Source organism: Erpetoichthys calabaricus, chromosome 9, assembly GCF_900747795.2.
Source record: "Erpetoichthys calabaricus chromosome 9, fErpCal1.3, whole genome shotgun sequence".
Taxonomy (NCBI): Eukaryota; Metazoa; Chordata; class Cladistia; order Polypteriformes; family Polypteridae; genus Erpetoichthys; species Erpetoichthys calabaricus.
The window spans coordinates 136,970,797-136,998,262 of record NC_041402.2 but is presented as its reverse complement, the minus strand read 5'-3'; the positions used below and the strand labels follow the sequence as shown (position 1 = coordinate 136,998,262).

General features: G+C 37.4%; 1 protein-coding gene across 2 annotated transcripts in view; it reads left to right on the top strand.

Moving 5' to 3' along the window:
• whrna (whirlin a) overlaps nt 1-27,466 on the top strand; it is a 216,559-nt gene that overhangs the window by 170,656 nt on the left and 18,437 nt on the right. Inside the window, exons 6-8 of one of the 2 annotated variants that reach the window (XM_051931531.1) lie at nt 20,775-20,987; nt 21,064-21,276; nt 22,541-22,573. In XM_051931531.1, the coding sequence (XP_051787491.1) occupies nt 20,775-20,987; nt 21,064-21,276; nt 22,541-22,573 (459 nt within the window). The remainder of the gene's footprint in view (nt 1-20,774; nt 20,988-21,063; nt 21,277-22,540; nt 22,574-27,466) is intronic. The other variant, XM_028810227.2, reaches the window with a different exon arrangement.

Below are 27,466 nucleotides of genomic sequence, written 5' to 3'. Positions count from 1 at the left end.
TCAATGCCAGTGCATTAAATGAAATGCAAGAGGCTGCTAGTTTGCTCAACTTTTATAAGGCTGAGGGCAGCCCCTTGACGGTGAATTGGCAGATAGACTTGCCTCTTTGGGAACCAACCACAAGACACACAGAACATAACAAAACAAGTATAGACACATAGAAATTAAATAATATACAAAACTAATAAGAAAATGGAATGATGGAAATAATTATCACCAGTAACACTATTAACATAAACCAAATCATCAAAAATGGGTATGAAAGACATACAAAAGGAATTTGAACACCAGCCAGGGGAAGAACACTACTTAAAGTATAATAAATGAGTGGCATAGCCAAAAATCCATATCACATATCACATTATAATTTGAAATTCTAACAGTTTTGGTAAATACCAGTATAATTTATTTGTATATTCTTTTCAGACTGATATGTATTGTTTAACAAATGCATTATGATTATTTGCATATTGGAGCACTTCTTTATCCATTGAAACACTTGTTAATGGTCTGCTACAGTATTTCCATTTTATTCAATAGCAGGTATTCACCTCACTCGCTTGAAAGTGCAGCTTCTGTTCTGACTCACTCATGCTGCCTCCAAGTAAACACTCGACAAGGCTCAGCTTTTTCCTGTCCTCTTTCCCTGTTTCAAACTGCTTCATACATTGTCAAACCCACTTAATCCAATGCAAAGTCATATACGGTCAGAACTAACATTGATTCACCGTTCAGGTTTTACTATACATCACTCTGGGCAATATTCCTAAAGAGCTAGGTTCACTTATTGTATACAGTTCACATAAGAGTCCATACATTAACACAATAACATAAAATCATATTTTCTGTTTCCTTTTCATATACACAGATTTGTTCATTTAAGTGATATTGTGATTTTTTCCGCTTAAATGAGTTTGTAGGTTTTCCAGTAGCATACCAGTGATTTTTTTTTTCTCTAAAACCATCCTGCACAAAGAATTCCAACCTAATCGTCCAATTTCCGTCCTCTCCTATTTGGAGTTAAAAGTATTCACAAGTTCCTCATATGCAGCGGCTGTGTCATTGCAAGTACATAGTTGCATAGAAATTTATAACATTTTAATATGCAGGGGAACCTTTTTGTTGTTTTGTTGCAATTTTCTTCACAGCAATTGTTCGACATGGAAAGAGCAATCCTCTGTCTGGGTGCATTTGTTTCATGCACATTTGTCATGGTGTACTTTTGTTGACTTGCTTTTGTTTATGTGCCATGCTTCAGTCTGGGCATACACAAATTGACTCTCTAGAGACCATCAATCTAGAAACAAAAGATCTGACTGCCAAATATGCTTTAGTTTTTTATATAGTGTTTTTACCACTGTGCCTATTAGAGCTTACCATTCAGTCTATAGCAGCTAACTGCACAATGCCATTAGTGTAAAGAAGCAAAGCTCATTGTTAGAACACTTCATTCGTAACATACGTACACATATTCACCATTCAGTGGCTTTTAGTCAAGAGGCAGACCTTGTTGCCCAATTCATTTAAGCATGAGAATATTAAAAAAACAGTTTGGTATAAGTGTTTACTCTTAGTGACACTCAATCGGGACGCACAAAATTTCCCTTTATAGTGCTCTTCATTGCGAAAACATGTAGTATGGAAAAATCTTAGTATGTGATGCCACCAATGTTGAACAATCAAATACTGACTGCACCAAACTCCTTGGATTAGAATACATAAATCTTACCCACCAGTACTTCTTAGTTGGGACACACAGAAGCTCAGTGTGCAGAATTTCTAAGTAAGGCAGGACTCCATATGAGTATGGTGAAGTGCATCAGTGGTCTGTGGTGCTGCATGTTTCTAAAAACAGTGAGGCTCAGATTTTGCGGGTGTAGGTTCATACTGATGGAAAGCCATGTAGCCGCAGAGCATTTAATGGGGAAATTGACTGATTGCTTATTCACATGCAGGTGAAATCGGTGTAGCCATTCCTCATTGATACTTCATGGGTCATTAGTAAAAGCAACTGCAAACCCAAAAGGATTAAAGGGGTTTGACTATGAGAGAAAGGTGGAGGATCTAGATTAAGAATTGAGAAGAAATGAAGCATGAAAGAAAGAGAGAGAGAGAGATAAACATATAAAAGAGAAAGAATTGGATAAACAGTCCAGTTCAATGGAGATGACAGGAAGCAGTTGGGTTGCTCCACGAGGAAGTGAGCAGAACAGCACTACAGGGGCAGGTTGCTCCTGTTGTGCTCTATGAGCATGAGGAACAAGGGCTCCAAGAATCATCCTACGGAAGCCAACAGGTGGTGGTGGGACAATGGATTCAGACTCTGGGTGTCCCAGCAGGTATTGGCAAAGGTGTATGAGACAAGAGCTGAAAAGGATTGACCACAGAGACCGGCTTCTAACTCCAGCTGGGGAGACCCAGATGATGAGCAGGGGAGATGAGACAGAGAAAGAGACACAGTGGGCATCAACAAGAATGGGAACCCAATTCTGACTGTTTTATTCTTGGTTTTTAATTCGGATTTATTTGAACTTATTTTTGGATTCATTTTAAACTCAACCTACACTGGATTTTATGGATTTTTATATGAATAATTGCGCTGCTCTTTATTGGACACTGACTGTTTAAAATAAACTCACTGCACACTTCACACTGACCTGGTGGGTTGTGTCCTCATTACCCTGTTTCATCTCGGTGATACCTATCGATGCCCCGGGAGATAAGTGAGGCCCTAGCCTGTGGGAACCCAGGGCATCACAACAATTCTTACCATTCAGAGCTCCTTACACCTCTCATCTTTCCCATTTTTACCCTTTTGCTAGAAGCCTTTAAGTACTTTGACCATTTAGTAGTGGGATGCTGACATTCAAAGCAGTATTCATTTTCCTGTTCTGTTCATTATGGTTAATCATGTATTGATAGCATTTTCATTGATAATATTTTTTTCCATCTTTAAATTTTTTCTATTATGATATCTTTGTTATTTGTGACAATGGTCTACTTATCTTAGAGTTCAGAATATCCTAGTTCCAATGCTAGTCCAATGACTAGTTAGTGGTTTATTTCATTACCTTTAGCTTTTGAATACTTTATTAAATTTATCTTCATACAAATTAACATATTTGTATCAATAATTTCAATTCCAACTCTATCTGCTGTAATTCCCTGGGAAATACTTAAGATATATCAAGGGGATGATATAATATCTTATGTCACACTCAAAAACTGCAGAACAGGATGACAACAAAATAAATGGATACTTTTTTCAGACTCAGTGATGAATGTAATAGATTCCCTAACCCTTCATTTTTTTTTAAACTGACTGGCTTTACAAAAATACTTTAATGTGGTAACCACAAAATAACCCGAGCAATTACTACTTAAATCATGCCATTTTAATTACAAACACAAATGAAAGGCTAATAACATGTAGTACATCAAAAAGATAAGAAAGAAGTTCAGAAGGCTATTGCAGAAATCAATACTGTGGCCGCCACAAAAACTATTGAAGATGGAGAGCTATATTTAAGGAATATTACAAAATGCTTAACTTTAGCTTTAAAGTTTCAGGAGCAGTTAAATCCTTAAAAAGTAGAGACACTACAAAATAAGGAGCCATTCAGATAAATCTTAACCATATATTTTCCTAAATTAAATTGGGTAATGTGCACTAAAGCCAAAGATAAAGCATTCATTCTTAAAAATTATACAAAGCTTCCAAATCCATCTTTCTAAGGAAAAATGCAAACTCATTTAAATAAATATCATAAAGACCAATACTGTATCTCTGTATTTAATACCAGGCTCATAATTCTACCAAGGTTTTTGCAAACAGAATTTAAAAAAAATCTTTCTTCTATTATTTCACTACAACAAACTGGGTTAGTCAAAATTAGACAATGTCAAATCTCCTATATAACTTAACATAATTTAAATACAGTACACCTTCTGCATCAGAATATCCAGAGCTCCTGCTGTCTGTGGGTTCATCTAAAGCTTTGACAGAACTGAATGAAGCACTTGTTTCAGTATAAATACATTCATTTTATATATGTCTTCTTGAGTTAATTCATTATATCTCTGGCCACATGGTTCAGTTCATGTAGACAACTCTGCCTTTTTCATTTTTAGGTTGCGACCCCTAATCAGGATGTCGTTATCGTCTATTTTATTTTCCTTTGCCATTGAACCTCTCTGCATCTACCTGTGCAAAAAACAGATGTACAGGGAATTATTAGAGAAGGACGCAAACAAAAAAGGGGTCTTTATGCTGATGTTACTGTGTTTATATTGCTGACCTGAGCTAATCAATTTGATTTGTATTAAGCATATACTTTGAAATTAATAAAAAATGAATGGCATAAACTTATTTTGCATAAATAATACATTGTTCAGATTAAATTAGATAGAACTTTATTTGTCCCCAGGGGAAATTTGGCTTTTAACAAAAGTTTTTTAAATATATTATACAGTATATACACACGCTATGGTCTGAACACACACTAGAATGACTAAAAAGGAAGAAAAATTGAAAAAGAAAGAAAAGAAAATTTCTGGCTTGGTAGTATTTGTATCACTTCATAGCTTAAGCGTTAAAATTATTCAAACATTTTCCAAGGTTAACTGAAATAATTTGGTGAAATATGTCAAAAAACACAACAATATGTTCAAAGTAAATTGAATACCTGAACGTGTTTGTCATTTCTAGTGTATTCCATTATGTTTTATTAAGTCCTTCCTAAAAAATTGAATGCAGCAATAACTTTCTTTATTTAAAATGCAAAGAGGCCACAGATTAGAAACTTTTATTTCTTCAGAGACCCAAAGCAGAGGAAAATATGCCATTACATAACTTTCAGTCATGGCACTAGATAGTGGACATATGTGCTTTAAAATTGTGAAAGCAATCAAATAGTTCTTAACTCATGCCTGCATGGAAAGATATGGAGAAGATATCTTTCTTTCTTTCTTTCTTTCTTTCTTTCTTTCTTTCTTTCTTTCTTTCTTTCTTTCTTTCTTTCTTTCTTTCTTTCTTTCTTTCTTTCTTTCTTTCTTTCTTTCTTTCTTTCTTTCTTCTGTGTGCACCAGCTATTATCAGTAAAGTAGAAATAATCCAGCACTCAATATGCTGCCAGCATAGGAGATGCTGTGTTGTCAATGTCAGTTGCAAACTTACAAATTAATCATACATTTCTGAATCCCTAAAGTATGTAATATTTAGTATGTGGATTTATACTTGCCATTGAAATCTTAGTTAATATTTAGTATTTGGATTTATGCTTACTATTGAAATCTTCAGAGACGTATAAATAAAACATTTGCATTTTTGATCAACTGTGCTTTAAAATTCTTAATCAAAACATTTTGCCTGTTGCATGTGTTGTTAAATGGTACAGAAAACCAGGAGCCCAAACAAAATGCTGAGGTACCAGCCGGGCCACCCAATTTATTTGGTAAAGCAGAAACAAAAATAACAGGCACTTGATGGCACTAAGATTAATAAAAAAAGGTATAATATGGTGTTGGCCAAGGAAAACTTCTAGCAAGATATATTTAGTTTTTAGGGTTGGAACTCCATCTTTCAGGTTGCTCATCTCCTAAATGAGATACCTCCTTCCAGGAGTGCCCTGCTTTTATTGGCCATGGACAGGAAGGGTCAGGGTCAGCTACCCTCATGGGGTGTCTTCTCAGAGCTGTGGATGGAAAAGGAGACAAGGTGGTTAGAGATTGTGTCCCTTGGCATCCTGGGGTGGTAATCCTTAGCTTTGATAAGCCCAAAATGCAACCCTTTGATGCGCATGCTTAACATGACACATGAATGTCAGAGATTTTGAAAATAGACATTTGGCAAACTTTTCTAATCTCCCCCACTATGTATTGAAGAGATCAGTAACTGCAAGACAGACACATGAAGTATTTCAAAACCAGTGTTTTAAAAATTATACCCACAGTATAAACAGTCAAACAGAGTGCAAGAAACATGATCTTTAAATTAGGTTTAATATGATAAGTGGAAAACAGCCCTCTTCTTCAATCTGTGAGGGACCTTGTGTAATTTAACTCAAAATAGCACATTGCGCACATTTATCTCAACTCAGATTTTCTAAAAAATATATCCAGTACAAGACACTCTGAGAGTTGGTTTCTGTTCTGCCAGAAGGAAAATGCAGAAAAAAAAAAAAAAAATATGCTAGAAAGAAAACCCCCAGCAGTTCACCTGTTTTGTAGTGTAGGTAAGACCACCTTAATTTTTCTATCCAAACTTCCCTGCCACAAAATGTAATAAAAGCAAGAAAAGAATCACTAACAATGCAAGAAATAATCGGAAGATACAGTAGATATAGACAAAAGATACACGCAAAGATCAAAATCAGAAGAGCAAAACTCAAATGAAAAACCAGAAACACAACGATAGATCAAAATCAAAGGTTCGACCCAAAAGGGAGTTTTAAGGCATTATCCAAGATTTGATGGCCAGGAAATGCCCAGTGCTGAACTTTTATCTCATCGTGGCATAGGTATTACAGATCATGCATTTCTATGTTATTTTTTTAGTGACACTATAGCAACCGTAATCAAAATGGTGGTATCCATGAAACAAAACGTTAACTAAATTCTAAACCACTAAATCCTTTCTCTATTCTTTTCAGGGACCTTCCAAACATATAATAAGAATGAAAAAGATTTGAAAAACATGATGCTAATATTACAAAAAGATTCATAATAACTTTTTCATAACATAACCCTCTCAGTACAGCATGATCTCTGAAAGCTCGTATCCAGTATATTGGAACCAAACTTGAAAACGGAATAACAATTTGGAGGCATGAATTTCACTCGATCAAACAACAATGATCTTCAAGGCAAATCCTTTCCATTGTACCAAATATTCCATTACTGATCCACAGCAAAGTGAAACTGAAATAGACTGAACTTCAAACACCTCAGTAACATCCACACAGATTGGATGGGAAGGAGATGAGTGAACATAATATGAACTTTTGAAAACCGGCTTTAGCTGGGAAGTATGAAATGTTGAATTACTCTTCAAATGTGCTGGTAATGCCAAACTATAAGACACAGGACTAACCTGCTTCCTAATTACATATGTGCCACAGTTTCATTGTCTCAGATGTCTCATGTAGTTAACCACAACTCTGGCAATTTTGAATATTGGTGTAGATCTCCAAGTCATTTAAAGCCATAATATCCCTGCCCTGGATTATTGAAGGCAGTTGTAATAACTCCTTAAAAAGAGCTTTTTGCCTAAGTTTACCTTACCAGTAATAACAGACTGTAATGGTGCCAGGCTTTTATAATATTCATTGCACTCACCTAATTCTCCTCCATTATGTTTGTTTACAGATCTAACTATTAGATTTTTCCTCACAAAAAGTCCTCTTGGCCCTTTTCTATGGTCAAACCCACAATTTCGTCTCTACATATATAAAGCGATAAAACGTCCATCCGTCCAACATCTGTGCCCAAGTGTAATGTTCTCCATAAGAGGGTGGGAATGTCAGGTGAACAAAGGCAAGTGACCAACATAAGTTAGTAAACCATGTGGTGTACGTCATCCACAACAGGGCTGGAATGTTGATGAAGAAAGGTAACAAAAAGCACGAAGAATGAGGGAAGTAAAGACTAAAATATCCAATGAATAAAGACAACATGACTCACAAAGAAAGAGGGATTTAAAGCATGTCTGGTGATCAGAGGTTTATAAATGCAACAAAACACACGGATTTACTATTGTACCATTAAACCCATTTTCCATAAACAGGTGTTTCACTTTACTAGTTATGTACAGTATATTATATAAACATATGATCTAAAGGGCGGCACGGTGGCACAGTGGGTAGCGCTGCTGCCTCGCAGTAAGGAGACCTGGGTTCACTTCCCGAGTCCTCCCTGCATGGAGTTTGCATGTTCTCCCCTTGTCTGCATGGGTTTCCTCCCACAGTCCATAGACATGCAGGTTAGGTGCATTGGCGGTCCTAAATTGTCCCTAGTGTGTGCTTGGTGTGTGTGTGTGTGTGTGTGTGTGTGTGTGTGTGTGTGTGTGTGTGTGTGTGCGTGGGTGTGTGTGTGTGTGCACGCCCTGTGGTGGGCTGGTGCCCTGCCTGGGGTTTGTTTCCTGCTTTGCGCCCTGTGTTGGCTGGGATTGGCTCCAGCAGACCCCCGTGACCCTGTAGTTAGGATATAGCGGGTTAGATAATGGATGGATGGATATAATCTAAATTTAGATGTAATTTTGATTTGAGCTTTTTGATCCTACTCAATTAAACCCATTCAAAAATTCAGACATTCTATCTCAGGGTCCCACATTCTAATAAATCCAAGATCATGTTCTGCCAGAAGTAAAAGAAAGGGAAAGAAAAATTTCCCCAAGTTGCCAAACCCTAGTAACCCTAGAAAACCCTAGTAGTTTAGCTAAGTCACTCTGCAGGCAAGTCCACACAAGCTCCTGTTTTACAAAAAAAAAAAAAGCATAAAAGATTGGGAGATGGACATAGTCAAAAGGTACACGCAAAGGTCAAATCTGGAACAGCAAAACCCAGAAGAGTTTAAAAAACAGAAACAAAAATCCAAAAACAAAAAAAATCACCAGGGGCCTCATGCATAACACCATGTCGAATTTACACTAAAGCATGGCGTAAGGACAAAAGCGGAAATGTGCGTACGCACAAAAAAATCCAGATGCATAAATCTGTGCAAACGCCAACCCACGTTCTTCCACTCCATAAATCCCAGTCAGTGTAAAAAGTAATGCACGTGCACGCGCCTGCTGCCCCACCCAAACTCCTTCCAGAATTATGCCTCTTTGAATATGCAAATCAATATAAATAGCCCTTAAGCTCAACGTTCTCTGAAAAGGCAAAGGAAAAAGCACAGGGGAAACAGAAGAATTTCAGCGAATACCAAGTGGAGGCAAGGAAAAATGTATTATTTGTTGGTTTAAACAGTGGTATAAACAACAAAAGGAAGTTGATCGAGTGACATAGAGTGCCGGAGAAACTCGAAAGTTCAAGTTCACAAAGTTGCACAGTGCCCAAAATAAAAAAGAAGTTGTCAGATATCAAAGTTGCCATGAAAAGGCGAGTCATAGCCCACCATTTGAGTGTCATTTGAAAGCTAATTGGGGTACAGAGAAAAGAAAAAAAATAGGGACACAGTGGGAAAAAAAGCTTGAAATGTCAACTTTAATCTCGAAATTTCCACTTTAATTACGTAGTTTATTTTGTCATTAAAGTGAAACATCATAAACATCCATCCATCCATTTTCCAACCCGCTGAATCCTAACTACAGGGTCACAGGGGTCTGCTGGAGCCAATCCCAGCCAACACAGGGCACAAGGCAGGAACCAATCCTGGGCAGGGTGCCAACCCACCGCAGGACACACACAAACACACCAAGCACACACTAGGGCCAATTTAGAATCTCCAATCCACCTAACCGGCATGTCTTTGGACTGTGGGAGGAAACCGGAGCGCCCGGAGGAAACCCACGCAGACACGGGGAGAACATGCAAACTCCACGCAGGGAGGACCCGGGAAGCGAACCCGGGTCCCCAGGTCTCCCAACTGCGAGGCAGCAGCGCTAGCCACTGCGCCACCGTGCCGCCCACATCATAAACATCATCTTTAAAATGTTCAATTTACTAGTTTCTCAAATACCATCACAACTAAAGTAGCACGTTAAATGCTTTGTTTTGTATGTGTTCTTCTATGTGCTCTATGTGTGTGTGAATCACTATGTGCTTCTTAAACAGGCTTTCTCTTCCTCCAACTGGACACAGAATCCATTACATTTGTGATATTACAGCTCTCTATATAATTAAAATACTGAGATGTATACTTGATATAATTTTCATGATGATAGTTATTAAGCATTGGAGCATGGTGGCGCAGTGATAGTGATGAGCTGGCACCCTGTCCAGAGACTGCCTCACGCAAGATGCTTGCTGTGCCGTGCGCGACCTTCAACGAAGTAATTTATTGCAGCAATATTGTCTCTTTCAAACGTACTAACCCCCAGTTTCTGTTCTTCCTTTTCTTTCTCCAAGTAACCAATCGCCACACAATAAGCTCTGTAATAGATGTTAAGCCATCTGTAAGCTTAGAACGCCAATTCTTAAAAACTTTTAAGGAACATTGAAATATCTTTGTAGTACATGTTTAATTGTTCCATCCATCTATCCTTCCAGTGTCGCGCCAGCCCCAGCAAGAATACAGCACGAGGCAGGAACAATCCCTAAACTAGCTAGTGCTGTGACACCATGTCCTCACATGTTTAATAATTAACAATATAGATTATTTAAATGATGTTAACATTTTATCTGTATAATGTAATAAAAATATTTTGCTTTATTTCATCTTAAAAATTATATCGTCATCATATGTAAATATGCACTTTATAAAGTGGCGCAGGGTGTGCAATATTATATCTGTATCACAAGTTTAAAGTGAGGTGATTGTACTAATAAGTACAAACAGTTCTACAAGGAGCACTTGATGGACTGATTGAGTGCCTTTATAGTTCTTGGGATGAAACTGTTTCTGAACCGCAATGTCCCTACAGGAAAGGCTCTGAAGTGTTTGCCGTTTGAAAGCAGTTCAATAGACTGTGCGCATGGCTGAGGCAGCATGTGCTTGATGCTGTATACCGATAATTCTCTTTCCGATCAGCTGCTATAGAGCTGTGGTTCCACACTCAGATACAGTGGGATAAATAGTCTGAGTTTTGCATTGAGAGGAACAACGCTAAAGCAGCTATGGTATTTGGAATAGTTTGGCCATTCCGTGGACCATTATATTGTTACAGGTTAATTACAATCAGATGCCTTAAACTAATAAACAATATGCGGTTAATTTCAATGTATATGATAAAGCAGCATCAGGTATGTGGATCTAAAAAAGAAAGGGAAACCACACTGGAACAAAAGCACTGCTTTGACCTTGGGTGCCACCAGTTTGCAAAACCGAGCAGAGAACTTGCGTACTCCAAGCATTTAGCTAGCGTGAAAATATGCGTGGCTTTACACCAAGTTTAAGTTTTATACATTGCGATTTGAGCATGGAAACGGGCTTATGCAACATTTTTGTACGTTCACACCGTTTATGCTTGAGGCCCCAGATGTTTTAAGTATGTATCCAATCTCGGATGCTTACGAAATGCTCAGTACTGATCTTTTGTCTCATCTGATAACATCACAGTTCACGCTTTTCCAGGTCAATTCCTTAGCTCCACCCAAGGAAGACAAATGGCTTTGAAAGAAGATGGGAAAATATTTGAACTAAATTAAGTACATCTCTCTATTATATAAAAAAATTCTGGGACAAGACGAAACGTTTTAGCCTGGGATGAGACAAGACTTTTTCAGAGAGATAATTTAATGTCCCGTGAGATGAGACTTTGTGCCAAGAGATTTAACCAGGCCTGGGGCTGGAAATTAAAGACAAAGAGTAGATGACAAAGTAGAACGTCATAAAGAATTCAAAAACGTTGACGCGATACACATGCAGAGTAGGTTAGAGATAACAGAAGTACAAAAATTCAAAAGTCTCAAAAAAATGATAGTAAAGATCGCTTTAGTGCAAACAAATGGAAATTATTACTTGGTGAAATAATGGAACAGCGAAAAGAGATTGAATATAAGGACATAAGTGATATGACAGAAGTATGTAGATATTGTTCAGATTTAAATTTTAAGTCAGAGACTTGTAGATCGTCTAATTCGTGTTGCCATCAGGGAATAGTAGTGTTTCTTCCCAATGAAGAGGCACATCTGCAAGAATGCGACAGAGATTCAAAGTGGGTGGCACATAGCACAGGCCAGGGGGGTTGGTGAGCGATGCAAGCAGGGGGCAAAGCCTCCTAGTTTTAAATTAGGAAATTCTTATCACCATTAATTTCAGGAAGTTTTAAAACCTATAATGAGAATGAAAAAGACCACACCAGCACAATGTTAATAAAGCAAAACAGGGTCACAACAAAGTCATTCATAACAGCTTCATACCTTTATTTTGCCTGGCCACATAGTTTTAATGTGACCTCTGTTTAAACTCTGTTGGAATATAATTTTTGATTATTTATCTTAACAGCCTTGTGGTTATAATAACCCTTTATTCTTTAATAGTTCTATTTCTGGTGCTATCTTATAAACCATTAACACATAAGAAACACTATACTATAATAAATGAATCGTAGGTCTTTACTGTCTCATCAAGCTCCTAATCCTAACACTTCCTACACTGTAATACAAAAAGCTTGTTTTATTTTACTGATAAATATAGAAAAATAAATCACCCTAAGAAGAAACACTCTTTTTTTTTTTTTATTCTAGCCAGCCTTTATCAATGTTGGCCCCTTCTAATTAAAAGTACTGAACCATGGCTAACCTTTTGGTAATATCAGTAATCTTGCTCCCTTTCAGCACATAAGTGAAAGGAAATCTGTATATAGTTGTTTGATGAAAACTTTAAAATGCAATACTATTTGTTTTAAAAATATGTAATGTGTGCATTTCAACATGATCTTGAAATCGATTAAACAAGTGAAAAAAAGGGAGGGGATAACAAATTCCCTTGAGGCTCTTAATTAATTTGTCCTTGTAGATTTTTGAGTCTTTGGGTGAATATCTGTACAGTGAAAATCTGTACTGTGCACCACATGCCCTCTGTAGATGAAGGCTGGGAAGGGTCAACATTTAGTCTATATCCTTGTAACATTTGAAGTTCTGTCTTACTGTAAATTAACAGCAGACACTAAATCACAGCCCCTTAAATGACCTCTTTTGTCATCGGGATAATTATGATGTCTAATGGATCGAGTGCAAGTTGAGCGTTCAGTGATAATAAAACCACCTCTCAGTCTGCAAAACTCTCTGCATTGTATATCTTCAGTTTTAATGTTGTGAGAAATTGTCCCTGGAGTAGATTGGCCTGTTCTTCTTTGTCAGCCAGCCAATCATTATTTTATATAGAGCCTTTATTGATGAATTAAAAGAATGCCAGCTATGGAGAGGGTAAGCAGCAGAGCTGACAGACAGAGGGTTATGGATTTGGGCAGGACTGGATTTAGAAGCCTTGTCCTTGTAGTTTTGTAGTTTCTAATCATCTCTCAAGGTGTGGACTATTCTTACATTATCTACCTCAAACTGTTCTATGTACTGCGAGGCTAGTGGCTTTGCATATTTCATTCATATATTTGAACTCAGTTTTTTATGCACCCCTCAAGTTCTCTCTGAAAGCTCCCATCAGTCTTCTAGGAACAAGTTAACCTATTACCACACAAAACATGGAGCCTTTATCATTCCTGCTACAAAAGTCCTACATTTGTATTGATTTTAAATTATCAATGTAATACACACTTTATGACAGAGTAATCCAAATGCTGTTATACATTAAGTGCTCGATCTAACAGTCATAAACAAATTCCATTTTCTTCTAAATTGCTGCAATCAAAAGTGCCTTGAGAGTAAAGTAAAATGTATTAAAAGTTGTGGCTAATGGGCTTGCAGAAACTAAGCATTTCATTGATTGCTAGATAATGCTAGCTGAGGATAGCATCAATGAGGGGCTTCAATGTATAGAAACATTTTGGAATATTTCCCACTAATGTAGTATTTTGCCATTGTTATATATGTTGCAATCACCCAAGTAACTTCACAATGTCCCAGGGAATAGCTAAGGAGCCAACTAGGCAACCCCAATAAACAAATGCACAATGGCACTGCATAAACATGCACAAAAAAATCTCTTTAATTTGGCTCATTCTAAGAGTAGGTTAGTAATTGGGAGCTTAAGCCTCACCGGCTTGGGTCCAAGAAATGATGCCTCTTTCCATGGTCAATTGACTTTTATAATGCTGGGACCAAATGGGGCAGTGTCATTCTTGTATGTCATGAGCCCTCATCCGGTGAACTATGGGAAGAAGAGACAGAACACTTAGCAACGGCACCCCCTCATATCTCTGTGTCCCAGCAGCCATACCACGTGTGCTTCAGAACAGGTCATCCACCTGAAACTAAGCATGTTCAGGCCCAGCCAGCACTTGGATGGGAGAGTATCTAGGGAAAAAGCTTGGGTTTCTCCTGGAAGAGATGTTAGGGAGACCAGCATGGGGCATTTACCCTGAGGTCTGTATGTGGATCCCAATGCCCCAGTGCGGTGATGGGAACACTGTGCTGTAAATATGGCACTATCCTTTGGATGAGATGTAAAACTGAGGTCCTCTCTGTGGTCATTAAAGATTTCTGTGCATTTTTGATAGGGTGTATCCTGTTGTCCTGGCTAAATTTTTTTCCATGGTGTGGACATCTTGGCCCCCAAATCATGCCCGGTCTCTAATTGGCTATCTCTCTCTTACCACTTCACCACCTAATGGCTAATGTGTGGTGATTTTACTGGCTCAATTTTGGCTGCGATCACATCATCCAGGTGAGTGCTACACATTGGTGGTGGCTGAAGTGGTTCTCCACTCACTGAAGTGCTTTGAGTAATGAGAAACCAACTATATAAATGTAAAGAATTATTATTATAATAATAATTATTATTACCTTCTTGGTCTGAACCTTGAAGATGATCCTCAAGCATCCATGTATGACAGTGCATTTTTGTCTAGCTTGGGTTGTTTTATGTAAGGATTTCATTTCTGACCTTAGTTGTCATTTCTGTTTGAAGGATATTGTTTTTCATATTGCGTCATATTGTCTTCTTTTTCCTGTTTACTTGATGTTATTTTGTTAGAGTTTCATCATGTTCCTGTTCACGTGGTCATGAGATTTGGGATCATTAACATCATCATTATCTCCCTACAAATATGGTGGTGTGAAGCAGGTTCGATATTCCTCAGTTGATTAAATAACTGAGAATGTTAGTTGCAGTTAGCTTTATTATAAAGTAGGGCCTAGCATTAGGATTTTGTTTCTGACCTCTGATTTTGTCTTTGCCCTTTGGTTTTACTCATTCAGTGCTGGCTTCTTGGCTTTGACCTTGGCTCATTCCTGATTTTTGCCTTTCAGCCTTTATATACTTGTCACCCTTTGCTCACAATAATCCTCAGGCACATGATTGTGTCCATTAAAAATGTAAATTTATTTTTCTCTTATTTTAAGTAAGACCAGAAATCAGTTGTACAATAGTGGGCAGATTAGGATTCTTAATAATAATTAGTGTAGAGTACATCATCACAGTAGAGTTATCATTAAGCTGAAGTGTTACATGTACCTCTTAAACTGCTCTTCACCCGACTGTCCCCAGCCCTACATTACGAATCTTACCATCCACAGCTCCTCTCACTATTTAACAGTTACAGTACCTCCATGCTATATCCCACTGACTTTTAGGAGTGTCCGTTTGTTGAAACCATTCTTTGTCACATGTAGCCATCCTTCTCCTTCCTTTACTCAATTCCCATGCCCTAGAAGTTTTTACTAATATGACTTCTGAAATGCCACTGGACATTTCTTGGCTTCTAGACATTTCCAGATAGCTTACACTTATTGCTGTTTATAGTACCCTTGGCAGAGATATCATGGCATCTCTGGAAGGTGCTATATAGACATATATATCCTATCAGTCATGGATTACACTGAGCTGAATAGCCTTGCCTTCAGGAAAGTCAGATAGGAAACAATTAAAATTATTGTGAAGAGTCACCTTGACAAGTTCTTTCCATATTCCTGGCAGCACAGAGGCTGTGGTGATGCAGAGAATAGATGGCTAAGAAAGATTCTGCAGTAGTTTTGTCTGCAGACTAGTAAGTATTTGTTTTTTTTTTCTTTCTTTTTTTATTTATCTCAATGAACATCTCTAGGTAGCTAAAGTACATTAAGTCCATGACAGACACTCTTTACACCATGACAACTATGCTGATTCTGTTTTCCCAAAGTCAGACACAATATGACAGTTTGTGGTTTTCCTGTACTAGTCGGAACACTTGCTTATTATAGTGCCACTCGCTGGGTTTAAAAGCCCTTTGATCTGAGCTTCAGAATGAAAGGCATTAACTGGTCTCTCTAATATAGGATCATGCAGCTCTCTATTGCCTCATACGGGGTGTCCTTTGAATAGGTCAGCTTTTAGCAGAGACTTGAAATTAAGGCCATCTGAGGCATCACTCCAACTGCACAGTCCTAGATATCCACTCTGGCTTTTCATTCTTCCTGCTATAGACTGTAAAGGTGCCAGGGCCACTGGGATTTTCGATTTGGTGATGGGTGTTAACAGCCTTATCGCTCTGGATAGGCGACTGCAGCAGAACATTTAGCGTTGAAGGGCGATCAATACTGAATATAGAGGCTGCGCAGCTCTGAGCTCTTTAGCTCAGAATGGATCTTGTTTGTCATTTTGCTGGGAAAGCAGTCGTGGGTGGCCTGCACTTCCAGAGCAGTAAATGAAATTTCTATTTTTCCTGTGAGTTAAGAGGCGGTCGCAGTGGTGCGTGAAATAAACTTCAGAAGGCCAGGTCTTGGCCAAGAGACCAACTTCGGCTCTGAATAGTGAACCTCAGAAACAGATAAACTATAAGGCTTCATCATTAATGAAACTCCAAGAAAAGAGGGAAATCAATGCAACGAATGGCAGTCCTGCAATACCATAAAAAGGGAATAAACAGAATATGAGAGTCTACCACCTCAGTGTGAGGGTTTAGAAAACATAAAGAACGTACATTGTGAGTGCACAGAAAAGCTGAGTGCCACTCAGTTCTTCTGTGGAGGTAAATACAATGTCATAACCAGCTCTAATGGTACAGAATGAAAATTTAAAATGTATAACAATTCCTGCTGTTCTCTGAAGGAAGAATATAAAATATCTAGTGTGTCATTGTGAGAATACAGTAGAAAGGGTCATTATCTGCAGTGTGAGGACAGACACAGAAAGAGCTCCATGTTCTGTTTTGATGATACACAAATTACACACTGAAAGTCCTGAGAGTTTAGAGACAGGCTTGCTGCATTGTCATTATATGTACTGTAAAGTATAAGAGCCCCTAACCGTGGTGCGATGATAAAGAGATTATAGGAATAAATCACTGGTACAGATGCCAGTACAGAGTAAAGATGAATCTCAGCAAAGCCACAAAAGGATAAGAAATGCATTAGGTCTTTAGAGGTATTAGAGCAACTAGTTGTGTTTATCTCTTTAACTGTCCAGGATCTCAGGAATACCTAGGTACCTGGGGCTGCCACCGGGAACTTTGAAGAGAAGACCCTGAGAATTTCAAGGGGCACTCCTGTTGCCAGAAATATTTATGGAGCCACCAGAGAAAGCTCTGAGGAAAAGACTAAGAATTTCTAAAGGACATTTCTGATTTAAGAACTATCTCTGTAGATTGGTTATAAAGTAACTCCAGTATGTGGTTTAAAGGCTACTTCCTACATATACTTTATTGATTCAGGAATTTGGAGGTGAATTGGGGGGAAATACTTGACAGCGAATTTGAAGCGATGCCAAATAGAAAGAGAGATGGGAAGAGGAATTTAGAAAAAGGAGTGCTTATTTGACGATCTTGGCGCTGGGCAATTGTATAAGCCACCCCACCTGACAGACCTAATTCCAAACAAGGGTAAGAAGGTCCCAAGCAACAACAGACTTTGCTTTTCCCTTGTTTACCTTACATTTTGTGTTTCATATTTCTTTATCACTCTCTGGTGTTTGAATATAATAATCATAGCTTTAATATACAAATTCTTAATTTTTGGTTTAATTTAGTTGCAACTCAACTGCAATTATGTCACAGTCACCTAACGCTTATTTATTTAAACAGGCTTCGGTAATCACCTAGAGCTCAGCTAGTTGCTTTCCATGTCATAGTTCTAATATTTACTTAATTTAGGAATTCTTATTTTTATGAGTTCTTTGTTATGGTATTGCCATAACATCATGCCACTATTTATTCAAGTGGATTTTGATCTGTGTTTTGTAACACAAGACATGTCCAAGGATTGCTGTGAAAATGAGAATAGGATCTGAAAATGGTTAAAAAAAATGTACTTGAAACAAAGCAAGGGATCAACACCATGAGATCAAAAACTGAAAACAGAAACCAAGGGACAAAATAAGAATCAAAGTCAGGTGACAAACGGAGGTCGTAACAAGAAGCACAAACCTAACCCTAGGGCCTGCCTGAATCTGAAACTAGCTACCATTTTATTAAATGTGACTACACTGAGGGATTAAGCATCTGTGATACTGTCATATTTTAGCCAGGTTATGGTTTTCCATTTTCTACCTTATTTAAATTATTATTTTTCATATTTTTATTGTAAATATGTGTTTTTTATTATTACAAAGGGGCCTCCTGCTTGCTTTGCTCACCAACCTGGTGGGCACTGGGCACCAACTGTCTTGCCGCTGAGCTTCTCGAAGGGTGTCAGGGTTAGAGAAAACGATTGTATTTAAAGAGATGGCATATAGAAGAATATGTGGGGCGTGGGAGGAAGACGGTTTGGTCCTTAGTTATTATAGATAGAAAATCGTTGAGTAATTCACTATTTTAAATACCAATGAATAATAAAACATAGTAAAAAGTAAAACATAATAAGACATAATAAAAAGTAAATAAAAAAATAAATTACGTTAAAACCTTGTCAAAAAACAATATTATGAATCACTTTATCCACTAACATATCTTATATTTAAATGTTTATGCATGGAAATGTGTGTGTCTGCCCGGAAGTGAGTGGTGAAGTTGGGGTAAGGGCTCCACTTCTGAGGAAACAGAAACTTGCTTAGCCGCTAATACACAAATTAGGCAAGCACATAGGCAAAACAGTATCCCTTTTACTTTTCCTCCTGCCGGTAATACACAAGCGAGGCAAGCACATCAGCAAAACGAAACCTCCGAAGAAAGAGACAGTCGCTTAGTCACTAATGCACAAGTGAGCAAAATGAAACCTCCTAGGAGAGAGATGCCCAGAGTAGTTCCTTTCAATTACCTGACATCGCTACATTTCTTTTTTTTTCTGACGATTTCAGTAGTTTCTAGAACCCTGGGCTTTTTACAGCACGGGCTTGCACAACTAGTATTCTGTTTGCATATTGTTCAAGATATTTTTCTGTTTTTCATTTATTGGATGATTCTCCTTGTTCTTGATTTTTATTATAAGCAGCTTTTTTTTGTTCATTAACAGTTCTTGCTGCTCTTTTTCTGTCGCAATCTAAGATTCAACGTTCTTGAATAGATAATTTGCTTTTCTGCCTTGCCATTATAACTGACTACAATGAAGAGAGTGAGAGTGAGAGTGTCATGGGGTGGTACAGAGAGAGTAGGAGTAATGATTGGGTGAGAGGTGTGGAAGGGAGTGGTCAAGGCTGAATAACGCGGACACGATGAAAAACATTTTTAATATAATAGAGAATTTATTGTGTTTCTTTACTATTTCTTTTCTATTTATTTTGTTTTGTTCTCTCCTTTTCCTTGTGTTTTGAGGATGGAACCTCAAGAGGCAGGGCCACTATGATGTCACCACTGAAGGCTATCCTTCGCCTACATTTTGAGTGGGCTGGGGAGTGAATCCTTCAGTGGTTCAATGTAGTTAATGTAATGAGTATTAAAATGTGCGTTGATTTTCTGGTTTTTACATTTTTCATTTTTACATCAGTTTTGTGGATTCTGTTTATTGGATCTCAGTTTGGAACTTGTTTGCTTTTAGGGAAAGTCTTTTTGCCTTTTTTTTGCTTTTTTTACCATTTGTGTGCTTCTTGTACTTATTTAAATATTTGTCTTTATTTAGTTTTATATATATATATATATATATATATATATATATATATATATATATATATATATATATATATATATATATATATATATATATCTATATATATATATATATTTATCTTTATTGCTAAGTACTCTGCTTTAGCCTTGTTTTTAACTAACCAAACTTTTTTTATGGTTCTTATCTATAGAAGAATATATTTATGTATTTTTTGGTATATTTTGGGTAGTTAAAGAGATTTTTTTTTTACTTTAAGGGCAAGGGTTAGTTTTAGACCAGTAGAATCTAGGGTGAAGCTGCCTTCCATAATGCTTATCCTAGATAGAGCCTTGTTTATGGATCTTTTTTCAGGCCTCGTACCCTTTCACTAATTGCAAATAGCAGGTCATGACAGACATCATCTGAGTGACATTTTTGATAATGTGACAAATCCACAGCTGTAACGTAAGTAAAACACAACAAGACAGTTAAATCAAAATAAAAAAATAAACCAAATAAATGGAATCTCTGGGTAAAAACATAAAACATAAAAATAAATTCCTGTAAAAACTCACCAATAAAACACTTTGCCTGTATTTTAATTGTGTTTTCACCCATTTCTTCATGCTTATTTTTTACTGATCAACCACTGACTTTTCTTCCATTCTGACCATGTCTCCTCATCCTATGGCTGCCAATTCCAAGAATGTGATCCCTGTTTTGTCCTTACTCATTCATCCAAGATCTCTGTTCTCATGAACGGTTTACCACCTAATTGGGGTTAACCAAAAGAACAGTTTTGAATGTGGTGCTCAATCTTGTGTTTGATCAATGGGTCATTTTGTCAACATTTTTTTAATCCTCCATTAGTTTATTTGTCAATTCCTGTATTCGACTACCCCTCTGTATTTATTGGGCTTCTTCTGTGGCAGCTTGTGTGTCTAGTATCCTTTGTGTGGTTTACTAGCTCCTCCTATATCTAGTGTAGTCTACCTATTTCATTAGGTGTTTGTCTATTTTTTTGGCTAAATCCATTTATTGCATTTTTTCTTTCTTATATTTCAGACAGTATTCTACAGAGGAGTGGCCGGATCTCAAGTAACACTGTCCAGCCTTATTAATCAGTCACGTGTTATGTTGGAAGAGCAGGCCAGACATCTTCTCAATGAACAGGAGCGTCAGACTATGGCCTACTACTTGGATGAGTACAAAGATAGTCACATTGGCATTGAGGCCCTCGTGATGGCACTGTTTGAGCTGTTCAACACTCATGCCAAGGTATTAATGTTAAGGAAATGGACCCGAATGGTGTTCTGAGCCACACAAACTAATGCTGCTATTTCTGCCTTTTCAGTTTTCACTGTTGTCAGATGTGCGAGGTCTAGTACTGCCCAAGGACCTGGATCGCTTTGACAGCTTGGTCTTGAAGAGAGAGATTGATTCCATGAAAGCACGACAGAATGTTAACTTGGAGACTGGTGCTGACTCCTACTCTGTGGCATCACATGCTGACACCCTGACCTCCACGGGTACTTACTTAACATCCACAACGCTCAGCTCTGCTCGGGTAAGATAATCTACCTTTTAGATTAATTTAGAGGACATAGATTTGCTTATTATGCAGCCTTGAAAAAGGCTGCCACTAAACATATCAAATAAACATGGACTCTTTACTAAGAATGTGACACATTGCGTATAGTAATTCATCTGTCATAAGAGTCCATTTCATGCAAAACTGGCAATGGGATATACTACATGTAAAGTTAGAATGTATATTTTGCTTTTTTTCTAATTCAGTGTTCACATGTATAGGACAGAACTGCCTTAGCTAGGGTATGGTATCAGGCCCATATTGCCGGTTCAGATTCACCTGAATACAAAGAAGTTGTATCCTACTGTGTCATTTGGTATCTGGGTGTCCATAACAGGCCCATACCTACTTACTGACCATTTCTTTGAGATCAGTATAGCAAAACTGGTCCAGACTTAGTTTTTCTCTCTTATTTTTTCACTTGATATTCACGGTCAAGTAGAAGTGTGGACTCAGCTATTTGTTAATAAGAACCCACTACAAAGTTTAATCCAATATGTAGGCATCCGATGTAGACTAAGTTACTGTAATTCCAACTGGCTCACTATGAAGTCTGGTATTCAGAGACATGTTTTTTAGTCCAGTCCTATTAGTAGCTACTCCTTCATTTCACTTTGTATTTAATGACCCCAAACTCAGCCATAAACTCTTCTGAGTTACTATAGACACTGAGGTGAACAAACGGTCTGTTATTCTGGCGTACAGAGTACGTTGTATATTGGTGACCAATCAGAACTCATTAGTGTGCCATCTGCTATTCAAGACCCTAAATAAAGGACAGATTCACTTCACATGGTACTTTCTCACTCATGGTCTCCAGTAAATCCCATCTTCCAGAGCTTATTTATTGAGCTAGGCTTTTGAATTCTGTAAATGTTCTGGTGTTAGTTGTGCTCATTAGTGTCTATTTTTCCATCTGCTCTTCAGCAATTCAAAACATTTGTACTAACAGTAAAGTCTTTTCAATATTTTTTTATGAAAGTAATTTTCTGGCTCAGCTTTGTTCAAAGTGCTAATTGGCATACCTGTAGGTGTGGGCCCTCAATTTTCAGCATATCAAGACTGGCAAAAGAACATAATCCTAAATCTGTTTTGTTTATATCTAAGGAAGTCAGAATGCAAAGCCATTGATTGCCAGTGAGAAAAAAGTTTAGGCTTCAGTGGGTGAACTCTGCCTAATGAAGTAATTAGTTAAAGTGACAGGCCTGCACTAACTGCTCCTATTTCCCTCATCCAACAGGAGCGTCTGCTGTGGCTCATTGATCTCATTGAGGTACAAGTGTATTGCAGTGCTGTGTCTCCAAACCATATTTACCTGTACTCCAGACCCTCCCAGTTCCCCACCTTTGCCAAGTTTGTTTTGCTGTGTTTTGTAAGTGTGCGCATGGAATGCACAGAAAATGTAATCAAAACACAAACAAAATCAGCAACATTTATTCTGTGCCTTTTTTTTTATAAACACCACACCCATTTGTATTCATTTTTGTAAATTAACACAATTCAAGGCCATCTTCTTCAGCAGAGGTTGTGCCACAAGCTCTCTAAGAGGTCCGGAAGACACAAGAACCCAAGCCCATGGAAGAACTGCTTGTATTAGGCAAGCAATCATAAAAAAAAAATATTACTGTGAGATATAACATTTGTATAAAACTGCATATTATCGGGCAATTGTTAGACACTTTCTAAGTGAAAGTGTGTTCTCTGTAACTGAACCAGGTCTAGAAAGTGAAATGCAGACCAGTCCGTGCAATGTTTATATTGGTAAAACTGCCGAATGGTACCCTTTTTCTATGTTTTAAATTCTGGACCATTTTTACATCCTCTGGTCTTTGCAGGTTTAACACTGGTTCTCCTGTTTTCCCCCATATTCCATGCACATGAACATTACTTAAACTGTCGAATCACAAATTGGCCCTGAGTGAGTGGCTATGGGTACAAGAGTGTGTGTGTGTGTCTTTTTTGTGTTGCTGATGTAGTCACTGGCTCCCTTTTATCATTACTAATGGAAAACGAAAATAAAATAAAAGAGTGGATTAATACCAATGATTATCTGTGTCTGACTGCAGAAAAGGCTATTTAAGTTCATAGCACATCATTCACAAGTCTAACTCTATGCCACAGGGGTCCTGGGACTATAGGATGCTTGTCCATTGCCAGACCCACTTATGCATACACCCACCCCTACTCACAGCCAGTTTAATTAACATGCATGTATTTCGGATGTGATGGCAAAGTCAAAGTATCAACTTGTAAAAAATACATACAGTAGACCCTGAATGTGTAAGCTCCAGACAGAAAGTGAAAAGGCTTGAGATTCAAACCCAGGATCAAAGAGGCAGTAGCACTAACCAGTGAACAAGAACTCCTTATGCAATGGAAGATGGAATTGGAAAATACGTTTAACTGTGATTCTATATTTTTTTTAATCCAACAAAATATAAAAAAGAAATAATTACAACTATTTTAAAAGTAAAAGAAAAAAAGTCCCCTTCAAAGCTCCACTCAACATGCCTGAGTGGCATCCATAATGGCTAACATGGTACAACACCCTACTACTTCACTCCACAAAACACTAGCGGTATTATTTTGCATTGGCTAACCGACATACGGGTAAGCAACCATGGACAGGACACCAGTTTATCAAAGGGTGTACTCTGGCCAGATTAGGTCATAGGTCATTGGGTCATTACTATAATGTGTACAGAGTACAGTAAAGTTCTTGCCAACATATGATAATCAACATACACCATGTCAACACTTGTGAGTGCCATGATTAGTGAGTAAAACTACCTTACCTCAAAACTCTAAATAGCTACCTTATCTCAAAACTTGTCTTTTTAGAGTCAACAGTTAATCTTGTACATATCTTTGCATACTGATATGTCACATAAATGCAGAAAGTGAACAGATTTATTTTACGTGTTTTTTTTAGAAGGTGACATAAAAACTGAAAACAGTGCACACTTAAAAGCTTTTCTGGATAGCGGTTTCAGCTTATGGTAGGAGATGGCAGGTTTTCTGTTTTAGCAGCTATGCCTTTTTTGAGATGCTGCCACCTGGTGGCCTCAACTTTTAGTTTTCTTATAAATTTAAAATTGTTTTTAACCATTTTGAATTAGGCAGGTTTGAGAATATTATGAGTAATATCTATCTATCTATCTATCTATCTATCTATCTATCTATCTATCTATCTATCTATCTATCTATCTATCTATCTATCTATCTAGTTTTATTAAGGTAAAATGTTTTATATATAATATTTAAAATGAAATATGCTTTGTGAATTAACATTTAAAGCATTGATAACATTTATGAAGGAGCGGGCCAATACCTATATTTTTATATTTCCTTTTTTGATCATTTTTATACGCTCTTAAATAAAATATCTGAGCCAGTGGGTCATAGAACACATTACTTTGTGTAGATTTTGGGATTTAAAACTCATTAGGAAACAATTTGTAATTGTTTTTTCCATTTATGATTTCTCATTGCAAATCACGGTTCATTTGGCTGTGATTGTTACATCTGTGACGTCACCAGAACCTCTAGTGTAAATATGACTGTCACATGAGTCAAGATTATCCTTCAGTTGAATAAAAAATAAACAACAGTACTTAGCATTAGTTAGTTTCAATTCAAAGTAGGCCAAGTGCTAGGTTCATTTCATTTTTGATCTATTCTTTGCCTATGACTTTAATTATTTGTTTCACACCTATGCGTCGCTTGTTGTATTTTTTGATCTCCTAGTTTTGATCTTGCCCAGCACTGACAATGATTCTGGTTCACATTATTATCTCCTGGTCCTTTTCATCACTCACAATAAATCCAGAGATTCTGATTCATCACATGTAGGTGGGGATGTGATATAATAAACACATACACACTGGCAAACAAGCAAGCAGTCAATAAGCCTTAATTTTTTATAGCATCTTTCACATTGAACATTGACACAAGCACCTTATGCAACAGAGTGAAGAAAGAAACACAAGATTAATTATATTATTTGCACTTCCTATTGCTGTCTTTAATTATCAGGTTGTTTGCCTTTTTTATTTATGTGTGACTTTACTGTTTTGCAGTTTGTGTTATGTTGATTTTGTCTTCTTCTTTTGTTATATTGCTCACCTTTATTCCTTCCTTTACATTCTTGAATGTGTTCGTTGCCATGCACCTTTTGACTGTGTTTGCTTTGTGTGTTTTTAAGGACAGACACAAATTGCTTTTGGTTGCACAAGTCTTTGTACCAAATTTTTCTTTATGTACATTGTTTCATTTTTGCTTTTTCCTGTTTATTTTTGACTAAATTAGCTTGTTTGCATTTGATTGCTGAATGTCTGAAATAAAAATTATTGCTCTATTTATTGTTGCATTTAGGTGATCTCTTTCAGGTGGCACCCTTGTACTTTAAAAGGAGTTTGCATGTTTTTTCTGTGTCTCCGTGAGATTTTGGGGGACACAACTTTCTTTAGCTGTCCAGAGACATCCCATGAGCTTCATTTGCCAGCACAGGCTTTTATTGACTCTGTCTATGGGTTTTGATGAACTTGCATCCCATCCAGGGTTGCTGTTTTCCTCATGATCAGTGCTGGCAAGTCCTTAACTCTTGATAACCACTACTGGATAAAGTGTTTTCAGTGGTTTATTTAATTTCTTAATTGACTGACTTATTGGTTTGTTAATCTTATGTGTGTGCATTTTTTAATTTTGTGTATGCATTTAATGTTGATTTTATTGTCCATCTGCTTTCATAATTTGCCTTTTCTTGTGCAAATGAACTAGCATTATAAACTTTTCTTTGTTGTACTTTCTTTGGTGTATTACAATTCCTATACAAAGTATTCACCCTCTTGGAAGTTTTCACATTTTATAGTTATACTGCTCTGAATCACAGTGAATAAATGTCGACACTGATCAACAAATAAGATTTATTAATGTCAAAGTAAAAACAGATCTCTGCAAAGGGAACTAAAGTAATTATAAATACAAAACACAAAATAATTGATCATATAAGTATTCGCCCCCTTTAACATGCCACAGCTAAATCATTACTGGTGCAGCCGATTGGGTTTAGAAGTCCTGTAATTAGTTTAATAGAGATCACTGTAGTCAAGGGGTTTTCATGTGATTTTAGTATGAATGCACCTTATCTGAAAGGTCCAACTTGTGGTGAGTCAGTATCATGGCCTAACCTACACAATGAAGACAACAAAACACTCCAAGGAACTCACTGAAAATTTGATCTAAAAACACACGTCAGGAGACGTAGACAAGAGAATATCCAAATCACTGAATGTCCCTTGGAATTCAGTTAAACTAATCATTAAGATATTAAAAGAGAATGGCACAGCTATCAATCTGAATAGAGCAGGGTATCTTTAAAAACAGAGTGATCATGTGAGTAGAAGACTAAAAGAGAGGCCACTAGTGATGACTCTGAAAGAGTTACAAGCTACACTTGATCACTTTGGAGATACTGCACAGACATGCAACTGTTGCCTGGGTGCTTTACCAGTTGCAAATTTATGAGAGAGTGGCAAAGAAAAAAACACACATGACATCTCAGCTAAAGATAGCCAGAAGGCACATGGGAGACATTGAAGTCAGCTGGAAGAAGGTTCTATGGAACAGTAAAATTGAATTTTTTGGCCATGACACTAAACACTATCTCTGAACAATGTGAATTATCAAAAACACATCATCCCTACTGGGGAGTGTAATGGTGGCAGCTTTATGGTCTGGTGATGCTTTTTTGCAGCAGGTCTTGAAAGACTTGTAGGGGTAGAGGGTTAAAATGAATGCAGCAAAATATCCTGAAGGAAAACCTGATACAGTCTGCAAGAAACCTACACCTTGGGAGAAGATTTGTTTTCCTGCAAGACAGCGGCCCCAAGCATAAAGCCTAAGCTACACAGGAATGGCCTGAAAATAACAATGTCAATGTGCTGAAGTGGCCAGGTCAGTGTAAAGATCTCAACCCAACTGAAAATTTGTGGTTGGACTTGAAAATGGCTCTGCTATCACGATCCCCATACAGCCTGACTGAGCTTGAGCAATTTTGCAAAGGAGAATGGGAAAAAAGGCAGTGTCCAGATGTGCAAAGCTGATAGAGACCTGTCCTCATAGACTCAAGGCTGCCATGGCTTCCACCATCTACTAAATACTGACT